General features: G+C 38.6%; 1 protein-coding gene across 1 annotated transcript in view; it reads left to right on the forward strand.

Moving 5' to 3' along the window:
- The first annotated feature begins 29 nt into the window (after positions 1 to 29).
- The window catches only part of UTP15 (UTP15 small subunit processome component), a 17,490-nt gene continuing 6,402 nt past the window's right edge, over positions 30 to 11,117 (forward strand). The window contains 8 exon segments of the mRNA XM_017890624.1: positions 30 to 206; positions 1,550 to 1,722; positions 2,525 to 2,617; positions 2,710 to 2,828; positions 2,830 to 2,892; positions 3,781 to 3,959; positions 4,882 to 5,007; positions 6,690 to 6,825. Of these exon segments, the coding sequence (XP_017746113.1) occupies positions 1,633 to 1,722; positions 2,525 to 2,617; positions 2,710 to 2,828; positions 2,830 to 2,892; positions 3,781 to 3,959; positions 4,882 to 5,007; positions 6,690 to 6,825 (806 nt within the window). The 5' untranslated portion in view covers positions 30 to 206; positions 1,550 to 1,632.

Raw genomic sequence — 11,117 nt, forward strand, 5'->3', positions numbered from 1 at the left:
CCGGGTTGCGTGAGTATCTTGAGCGTGCGCTTGTACGTCATTTTCGAGCGACGTTAGGTTAGCTGTGTGTGTCGGCGGCTCCTTGAGGGTCCACGTGATTTTTACGCCAGTGCTGCTGAACTGTCCAGGGGTTAGGGAGCTGGCCCAGTCCAATTAATTGTCCTTGGGTCGAGGTGTCTCGTCGGACCCTTTGGGGCTCGGTGGAGGTAGGTGAAGGCGGCTCCCATTGAGGGAAGCCCACACACCCGGCCTTCCTGTGTTATCTGGCATGCTCTTCTGGGGCTTCCCAGGCTGTATAGTAGAGTGGCTAAATTCTTTAACCGGTTCAAGTTCCCCTCAATTAAGCTTCGACCTAGATTCTTCTCTGCGATTACACCCTCTCCTGTCCACCGCTGTTAGTTCCCGGAGTAATCAGCAACTCTCCAAGGCAATGGACACATTTCCATCTTTGTCTTTGCTTACGAGGTTCCCTCAGGTGAAGTGAACGTAATGGAGTTTTAAAAGATTTGGGAGATAAAATCAGCAGATCTTGTTAACTATTTGGATGTAGGGAGTGAGGAAGAAGGACACGGAAAGGCTGAGTCTAGGTTAATATCTGGTGCCAGTCACCAGCCAAAATGGAGTATACTGGAGTAAGCGAGGGCACAGACCATGTCTTTATTTCATCCATCATTATATCCCCAGTGCCTAGAACAGTGTCCTGCACATTGATAGGTACTTTAATGAACAGAAGAGTGTTCCCCCTTTAATCATTGGTCGTTGTATTTCATTAAAGCCCCTTTTAAATATATGTTATATATATATGTTATAAATATATGTTATATCGTGGTGTTACTGATGTAAAGTTTTCAGGCTTCTTGGAATAGATGATGAGTACCACCTCTGGAATCATTTACCTGATAACATTGAATCTCTTTTGCAATTGAATCGTTCTGGGAAGATGTTTTGGCTCGATTGCATGTTATTTAAAAGTTTTGTCCTATTCTGCCACTTTAATGTTGAATTTAATTTCAGGATTGCTTTATTACAGTTTTCGTTCCTACAGTTTAAACCTTTTAAAGTAAATTTAATTTTAAGCTTCTACATTAGAAGCTTTGTGTTTCTTAATTATTAGCATTTTTAGGCTTTCAGGAAATCAAGTCCGTAACTATAATCGTTATAGATTAAATGTCATCCAAAACTTGGATTCAGGAAACTTGTATTTGCGGTTTCACCTTAATATTTCCTGTTGCCAAAAAATGGACACTCAAAACAAGCATAATCCTTTTTGCTTTGGCTACTGTAAGGCTGTGCTAGATTTATTTCCAAGTGTTGTAAAACGGTTGGCTAGGTGTAAGAACCTTTGTGTACAACTGAATAGATGGTGCGATGTGATAGCCCTTACTTTAATTATTCCTGCTTCCTATAGATTGCCTTTTCTGGGTTACAATTACATGGCTTATTGGTCTCTAATCTATATACTTCCACATAGACTTTTTAAAGAAAGCAGAGTGGAAATCAACTATACGTACAAGTTTATAATATGTATATAAAATATTTTCTTTTTCAGAATTACGACAGAGTCACTGCAATTATTTCTAATACCAATTCCAAAATAGTGACCCTTGGACAATAGTGCAATTATATGGAATTATGGCTGGTTATAAGCCTGTAGCTATTCAGACATATCCTATACTTGGTGAAAAAATCACGCAAGATACACTGTACTGGAACAACTATAAGGTGAATGTGGGAGATAATGAGGGAGGAGGGATTTGTGTTTATGCCAATTTCTCTAGCATATGTTATACTCTTTATGCTCTAACAGAGAATTGTTAACTAAAAACTATCAGCAGCTTATAGTTTGGGCAGATAATTTGATATCTATTTTTTCCTGGAATTTTATGTAAAAGTCCATACTGCTTCATCAGATTAACCATACAAATACCTAGCACAGAATAGATGATCAATCAATGCCAAATGAATTAAATTTTAAAATTTGAATCTCATGTATGTAAAGATGTTTAATGAAGTATTACTTATAATAGTAGAAATCTTGAAAAACCTGTGTCTATTAGTAGTGGACTGGTATAGTAAATTACAGTGTGTCCTTAAAATGGATGGTAAGTCTGTTGCTCCTATGACAGCTAATATGTGTTACTAAGTGAAAAGAAGCAAGATGTGGAACAACCTGCATGGTATGATTATCTTTGTGTTATTTTAAAAGTACATGGTTATTATTGGCTGATATAGACATGATAACTTTTTTTTTGTTTTTTTTTTTCTGGTAGAAATCACAGTAAACTCAATAGCTGAAGAGACAGAGTGGAGTGTGGCTTTCTAACCATACATTTATTTCAGTGGCAACAAGAATAGTCTGGGTGATGAGATATGGACCTTTTTTGCTTTCTTTGTAATTTTATGTTAAATACAACCTAAGAAATGTTACTAAGAACAAAGAGAAATGGTCTGTAAGAAATTATGTATTGCTTAAATAGGTCTTACCAGCAGTAACTCTGTTAACATGCTATTATTTTTTATTAAGACCCCTGTTCAGATTAAGGAATTTGGTGCAGTTTCAAAAGTAGACTTTTCTCCTCAGCCTCCATATAATTATGCTGTCACAGCTTCCTCAAGAGTAAGTATAATATTGAATTTCTGTATTTTACTTTTGTATAGTTTACTATTGATCTTGAGCCATCTGGTGAAATACTGTCTTTCATCTTGTAGATTCACATTTATGGCCGATACTCCCAAGAACCTATAAAAACCTTTTCTCGATTTAAATACACAGCGTACTGTGCTACTTTTCGACAAGATGGTAGATTGCTTGTGGCTGGCAGTGAAGACGGGGAGTTCAACTTTTGATATAAGTGGGAGGGCTCCCCTCAGGCAGTTTGAAGGCCATACAAAGTAAGAGACAGTTGGTTTTTATGTGTTCTGGTTTTATTTTGTCGTAAGCTCTTTTTTTCTCTGGGCTTTGATGAAAAACATAGAGCAGTTTTATGAAGATTATTTGCCTGTGTGTACTATATTTCCTGATTGTTCTAAGAGTGCTTAACTTGGGTTCCGTGGTCCAGTTTCATGGGGCTTATGAATTCCCTAGAATTGTATGTGATATTTTAGGAAATATATGTTTATCTAGGGAGCTATTCTGTAGCTTTTGGTTAACTTTAGCGGGGTCTGTGACCCAGTTGAGGTGATGAATTACTGATCTAAAGACAACCTTACAGCTAGTAATGAGAGCTCTATCGGCCTGTACTGTCTTGGAGGCTCTCATGTTGAAGTCAAGTTGGAAGGTGGATTTTCTTCTTGGATTTATAGTATTTTGCCCCTTGATAATTTAAGTGGCCATCACAATTTTGTATTATAACTTCATTTTCAGGATTACCAATGTCCTTGCTGAAATTTGATAAAATATAACAGAAATTTATGTAACATGATTCTATTTAGTGGTAAATCTTTTAGTTTTTTAAAGAACTTTTGAAATTTTAAAATTGAACTGCCTTTGCGCCCATATTCAGCAGCTAAATGGAATTGTTAACATATTAGAAAATATGATTTTAAGGCTATTCTTTAAATTTTTTTTAAACTTTACAATATAGGAGTATTTACATTTCTTAATTGGCTTGGGGGAAACACTTGTAAATTTTCTCTGTCTTTCATGATTTCTCTCTATGAAGATTCCCTAAAACTCAGCTGCTTTTTTTTTTTAATCTGAGAAAAGGAACATTTTATGTTAGAAGGTACCAGAAAAATAATTTTCTTGCTTTTTAAATGTACCGATCTTCGATCTTTCAGAGCAGTTCATACAGTAGATTTTACAGCTGATAAATATCATGTGGTCTCTGGAGCTGATGATTATACAGTTAAATTATGGGATATTCCAAACTCCAAAGAAATTTTGACATTTAAAGAACATTCTGATTATGTGAGGTGTGGATGTGCTAGCAAACTTAATCCGGATCTCTTTATAACAGGTTGGTGAACTCTATTCCCTCCTGAAGCAAATAATCTCATGGGGATGTACTTTAATGTTGCTAAGGGACTCTTGGGATGGAGGGGTTTAAAATTTTTTTTATGAAGGAATATGTTTCTGATTAATTCTCCAGTTTTTAAATTAATTTTTATGTATATATGTTTTGTATTTATTTTGAGACAGGGTCTCACTCTGTTACCCAGGCTGGAGTGCAGTGATGTGATCACAGCTCACTGCATCTGCTACCCCCAGGCTCAAGTGATCCTCCCACCTAAGCCTCCCAAGTAGCTGGGACTACAGGTGCCCACCACCACGTGCAGCTACTTTGTGTATTTTTTTTTTTTTTTGTAGAGACAGGGTTTCGCCATGTTGCCCAGGCTGGTCTCAAACTCCTGGGCTCAAGTGATCAGCCTACCTCAGTTTCCTCCCAGAGGGCTGGGAATACAAGTGTGAGCCACCGTGCCTGGCTTCCAATTGTTTTTTATTTTCTTCTTCTTCTTTTGTGGATTGTTCATGTCTTCCAAATGTGTTTGGAAAAATCAGGCTGTCCTGAAAACATAATAGACTCTCAGAACTGTAGTGGATAGTTCCCTGCCTCAAGCAGCCAAGAAACAAAGACAGTGCAGTTTAGCCTTTGTAGGTGCCTTTACAAAGATGATCCAGATGATTCAGTAGTGACAGTAGTCCAAAGAAAGGAATATTTTAAGATCAGAGCAAGTTAGATTCTGTATAGTATTGTGTAGTACTTCTTCAGGCACGATCAGTAGTAGAGGGTTTGGAGGTCCTGTGTCTTCATGAATATACATATATGTCTTTTTAAAATTCCATCTAAACTTTTTTTCCTTTTAAAATTTGTACCTGGATACATACAGTTTTTGTTGTTTTAAACAGTCAAACTAAAAATACAAAAATTGACATTTTAGGATCATATGATCATACCGTGAAGATGTTTGATGCACGAACGAATACGAGTGTTCTCTCTGTTGAGCATGGGCAGCCAGTGGAGAGTGTCCTGCTTTTCCCCTCTGGAGGTCTTCTGGTGTCAGCAGGTACTTCTTAAAAATAGCTTTCACCAATATTGTTGGTTTTGAATCACATTTGTTTAAAATCAGTTGCTCTTTATAATTTATCAGTGTGCACTTGAATTGCGTATCTAAGTTTTTGTTCAAACAGTTGATAGGTAGGACTGGCAAGCAGTTATCATTTATTGTGTACCTAATGTGAGCCAGGCACTGTGCTGTTATATACATATTAACTCTAATGCCCTAGATGATGCTACAAGGTAGTTAGCTTTTCCCCTATTTTACAGCTAATGAAATGAAAGTTTTAACTGATTTTTCCAAGGCAAAGTGGTAGTGAGCTGAAATCACAGAACTCGAGAGCCTACCTTATGTATTTAGCCCTGTGCCATCTTTTTTAACCCCAGAAATTTAGCTCATACTCCTTTTACTCCTACCTAACAGATCTGCAGCAGCTTTTGAAAATCATGTTATTTGAGATCTGGTAGGCTTGTCTCTTTTTCTGTGCCTCTCTTGGTTGAAATGCCCCTACCCAGCGAATAGCTGCTGGTACTAGAGAAAGGAGATAATGTGACCTCAAAAGGGGCCTTGGTACATTTTTCAACAAGTTGGGACTGAGATGTTTTTCTCATTTTGTACATATTGCATTTTCATAATTACAATGGAAGAAGTAAATTGGTTTTTTTCATTTGTAAATAAAGTAAAATGTGTTCATATTAGAAGAATGTATTGGTAGTATGTACACTTGACAACATATATGTTGCTATGTTGCTGTGTGTGCATCCTTTTCTTTTTTTTTTAATTCTAAAATCTGGCTAGAAATTACTCTGTTTTATATTATTTTCCCCAGTAGCTATTTGATTTAAAAATAAGTTGAGGCGGGGCGTGGTCGCTCATGCCTGTAATCCTAGCGCTTTGGGAGGCCGAAGCAGGCGGATAGCTTGAGTCCAGGAGTTTGAGACCAGCCTGGGCAACATAGCAAGACTCTAAGACTCATCTCTAATTTAAAAAAAATATATGGTTGATAATGTCAGATATTTCTACTTTTCTTGCTGTTATTCTGACAAATGGAAAAAATATCAAGTTGAATAGGGAGAATAGAATGCTAATCTCCACTGTGTGTCACTAGCTAATTGTGACCTTGGGTAATCCCTTAAGGTCTCTAGACCTTGAAAATGAGAGGGTTGGACTAGATCAGTGATTTCAACTGTGATCCCTCTTGTGAGGTGCCACATAGGAGTGGAGAGGTGGGAACTGTGAGTTGGGTTCCAACTCCTGTTCCCCAGTCAAGATTTCGGTCTCTCCTTCCATCCCTTTTTCTGTTTTTCCATATTAGACTTTTCTGCTTGATATTTTGCTGCAAATCTACATTATTCACTCCCACCGCTATATAGAATTTCTTTTAAAAAATGATTTTATTACAATTTTCTTCAGATGAACTCTTCATTTCTTCAAATGAACTCTCATTTATTTTGCTGGAATTTCTGTATGCTTCACAAATATTATTTGTCATAACAGTTCTGTGAGGTAGGAACTGTTATTACCAATAACCCAGGAAGTGGTGGAGCCAGGATTTTACCAGGCAGCCTGGCCTGGGCTCCCTCACTCAGCCTGCAAGCTTTGTGGAGTGTCCAGGGAAGAATGCTTTTCAGTTCTTTAATATGTTGAATCTGTTGGCAGAATATCCAACTAATGATGATTTCTTTTTATAGGAGGTCGTTATGTTAAAGTCTGGGATATGTTAAAAGGAGGACAATTGCTCGTATCTTTGAAAAATCATCACAAAACCGTGACATGTTTATGTCTAAGCAGCTCTGGACAGAGGTTACTCTCTGGCTCACTGGATAGGTTGGCATTTTAATTTTTTTGTATATTATTATTAGTGTACAGATGTTTACTGTTTGAGGAAATGAGTTATTTCAGCAATATTTGTGATAAGTATTCTGATAATGATTTCCAGGAGATAAAAACCTGTTGAGTTGAAAATAGTTTTGACCTTTTGTTTACATATAGCTACTTATTTTCTCTTTTGACACAATTTGTTTTAACTTATATACTTAAACAACATTATTGAACTATTTGAATGATAACCTTTTAAATAATGTTATTCTATAAACCATATTTTAAAACCATTATTGTACATTCATATATTTTGAGGTTTTCTTTTTGTTTTGTTTTTTTTTTTTTGAGACGGAGTCTTGTTCTGTCGCCCAGGCTGGTGTGCAGTGGCACAATCTGGGCTTATTGCAACCTCTGCTTCCCAGGTTCAATTGATTCTTGTGGCCCTCCTGATTAGCTGGAATTACAGGTCTACAACACCACACCTGGCTAATTTTTGTATTTTTAATAGAGATGGGGTTTCGCCATATTGCCCAGACTGGTCTCGAACTTCTGGCCTCTTGTGATCTGCCCACGTCGCCCTCCCAAAGTGCTGGGATTACAGGTGTGAGCCACTGTGCTGGACCTAAAAAGTTTTTTAAAAATTAGATAATTTTTTTTTTTTTTTTTTGAGATGGAGTCTCACTCTGTTGCCCAGGCTAGAGTGCAGTGGTGTGATCTCAGCTCACTGCAACCTCCACCACCTGGGTTCAAGTGATTCTGCCTCAGCTTTCCGAGTGGCTGGGATTACAGATGCCTGCCACCCTGCCTGGCTAGCTTTTGTATTTTTAGTAGAGATGGAGTTTTGCCATGATGGCCAGGCTGGTCTCGAACTCCTGACCTCACATGATCCACCCACCTTGGCCTTCCAAAGTGCTGGGATTACAGGCATGAGCCACTGTGCCTGGCCTAAAAGTTAGATAGCACATTTTGTTTAGCCTAATATCTAATGTAAAAATAAAATATATATTTTATATAAAATTTAATTTTAGCATGTAATCTGTGTCAAAATTGTTAAGATACTAGAAATAAATTAAGCATCTAAACATGTGCACTGTGATACAATAATCATGTTTTAGGTTGAGTGCAGTGGCTTACACCTGTNTTCAAGTGATTCTGCCTCAGCTTTCCGAGTGGCTGGGATTACAGATGCCTGCCACCCTGCCTGGCTAGCTTTTGTATTTTTAGTAGAGATGGAGTTTTGCATGATGGCCAGGCTGGTCTCGAACTCCTGACCTCACATGATCCACCCACCTTGGCCTTCCAAAGTGCTGGGATTACAGGCATGAGCCACTGTGCCTGGCCTAAAAGTTAGATAGCACATTTTGTTTAGCCTAATATCTAATGTAAAATAAAATATATATTTTATATAAAATTTAATTTTAGCATGTAATCTGTGTCAAAATTGTTAAGATACTAGAAATAAATTAAGCATCTAAACATGTGCACTGTGATACAATAATCATGTTTTAGGTTGAGTGCAGTGGCTTACACCTGTAATCCCAGTGCTTTGGGAGGCCAAGGTGGGAGGATCACTTGAGGGCAGGAATTTGAGACCAGCCTGGGCAATATAGTGAGACCCCATCGCTACAAAAAATTTAAAAAATTAGCTGGCCACAGTGGTACACACCTTTAATCATAGCTACTAGGGAGGCTGAGGCAGGATAAGCACTTGAGCTCAGGAGTTTGAGGTTGCAGTGAGTTGTCATAGTACCACTGTACTCTAGCCTGGATGACAGCGATACCCTATCTCTAAAAAAAAAAGAATGTTAATATTTTATAAAAATTACTGTCTCAGGCCGGGCGCGGTGGCTCAAGCCTGTAATCCCAGCACTTTGGGAGGCCGAGACGGGCGGATCACGAGGTCAGGAGATTGAGACCATCCTGGCCAACACGGTGAAACCCCGTCTCTATTAAATATACAAAAAATTAGCCGGGCGATGTGGCGGGTGTCTGTAGTCCCAGCTACTCGGGAGGCTGAGGCAGGAGAATGGCGTAAACCCGGGAGGCGGAGCTTGCAGTGAGCCGAGATCGCACCACTGCACTCCAGCCTGGGCGACAGAGCAAGACTCCGTCTCAATTAAAAAAAAAAAAAAAATTACTGTCTCAGTTTTTAAATTAAAATTAGGTAAAATAAAAAATTTAGTTTCTCATTTTCACTAGCCACATTTCAAATGGTCAGTAGCCACATGTGGCTAGAAGTATGGCACATTTTTAGAATTTACATGATTTATTATTAGTATTTTTTTTTTGAGACAGGGTTTTGCTGTGTTGCCCAGGCTGGAGGGCAGTGGTATGATCTTGGCTGACTATAACCTCCACCTCCCGGCTTCAAGCAATCCCCTCACCTCAGCTTCCTGAGTAGCTGGAACCACAAGCATGTGCCACTGTACCTGACTCATTTTTGTATTTTTGTTGAGATGGGGTTTTGCCATGTTGCCCAGGCTGGTCTCAAAACTCCTGAGTTCAACAGATCCTCCTGCCTCGGCCTCCCATAGTACTGGGATTACTGGCATGAGCTACCATGACTGGCTTACATGATCTATTTTTGATTATTTTATTTCCATATTTTCATTTTTTTCTGCTGTTATGAAAAACTTTAGTTTTCAGCATGTTCATTAAAAAGTATATAGTCACCCCTTGGTAACTGAGGGGAATTGGTTGTGGATGCCCGAGTCCCTTATTTAAGATGGCATATTTGCGTATAACCTACACACATCCACTATATACTTTAAATCATCTCTAGCTTATTTGTAATACCTAATACAATGCAAATGCTATGTAAATAGTTGTTACACTGTATTTTAAAATTCTGTATTTTTTATTTATGTATTTATGGATATTTTAAATCCATGGTTGGTTGAATCTGCAGATGTGTAACCTGCCATAAGGATTGAATGTATATATTTTAAAAGCTAGAAAATATTTTTAATACAAAGGAATTTTTTGTGTAAATACATGGCAAGTATTTACACATGTTACTGAAATCACGTTACTAGGCAATTTGGGACTTGATTCTTAGGTATGTTCCTAAAAGCTAAGTGTAAATTGGCTCTATTTGTGGTGGTTTCAACCAAGAGTGATTTTTGTTCCTCAAGGAATGTTTGACAATATCTTGAGAAAGTGTTGTTTTTTATCACAACTCATGGTACTTGCCATATAGGGGATAGAGGCCAGGAAGGCTGCTAAACATCCTACAATGCACAGAAGAGCCCTTACAAAAAAGAATTCTGTGCCCCAAAATGACAGTAATTCTGAGGTTGAGAAGCCCTGATCTTTGGCTTCATATGTACTTTATTTCTTTCTCTTTATTTTGATTTATTTTTTGTAGAGACGGGGTTTCATCTTGTTGCCCAGGCTGGTCTTGAACTCCTGGGCTCAAGCAATCTGCTGATCTTGGCCTCCCAAAGTGCTGGGATTACAGGTGTGAGCCATCACACTAGGCTTTCTGATGTGCTTTCATTGATACTTTTTCTTTTATTTTTTTTAAGACTGAGTTTCACTCTTGTTGCTCAGGCTGGAGTACAATGGCGCGGTCTTGGCTCACCGCAACTTCTGCCTCCTGGGTTCATGCGATTCTCCTGCTTCAGCCTCCTGAGTAGCTGGGATTACAGGCGTGTGCCGCCATGCCCGGCTGATTTTGTATTTTCAGTAGAGACAGGGTTTCTCTATATTGGTCAGGCCGCTGTGTAACTCCCGACCTCAGCTGATCCACCTGCCTCGGCCTCCAAAAGTGCTGGGATTACTACAGGTGTGAGCCACTGTGACCGGCCGATACCTTTTCTTTACTCCCAAGTTTGATCTTCAGATGACAGTGGCTCATGGTCTATCCTTTCGTTTTTTTTGTTTTGTTTTGTTTTGTTTTTTTAAAAAATTTTTGAGACAGAGTCTTACTCTGTGACCCAGGCTGAAGGGCAATGGCATGATTTTGGCTCACTGCAACCTCTGCCTCCCAGGTTCAAGCAATTCTCATACCTCAGCCTCCTGAGTAGGTGGGATTACAGGCATGTGTCACCACACCTGGTTAGTTTTTATTATTTTTGGTAGACATCGGGTTATGCCATGTTGGCCAGGCTGGTCTTGAACTCCTGGCCTCAAGGGATCTGCCCACCTTGGCCTCCCAAAGTGCTAGGATTACAGGCCTGAGCCACCACACTCGGCCCTTCTATTTTTTTTTGTAAATGGCTAGTCAGTCTTTATATAGATGTTATAGTTAGGGCTGGTATACAGCCCTTTTTTTTTTTTTTTTTTTTTTTTTTTTT

The sequence above is a fragment of the Rhinopithecus bieti genome, unplaced genomic scaffold (genome assembly GCF_001698545.2).
Source record: "Rhinopithecus bieti isolate Rb0 unplaced genomic scaffold, ASM169854v2 scaffold_18354, whole genome shotgun sequence".
NCBI classification, from domain to species: domain Eukaryota; kingdom Metazoa; phylum Chordata; class Mammalia; order Primates; family Cercopithecidae; genus Rhinopithecus; species Rhinopithecus bieti.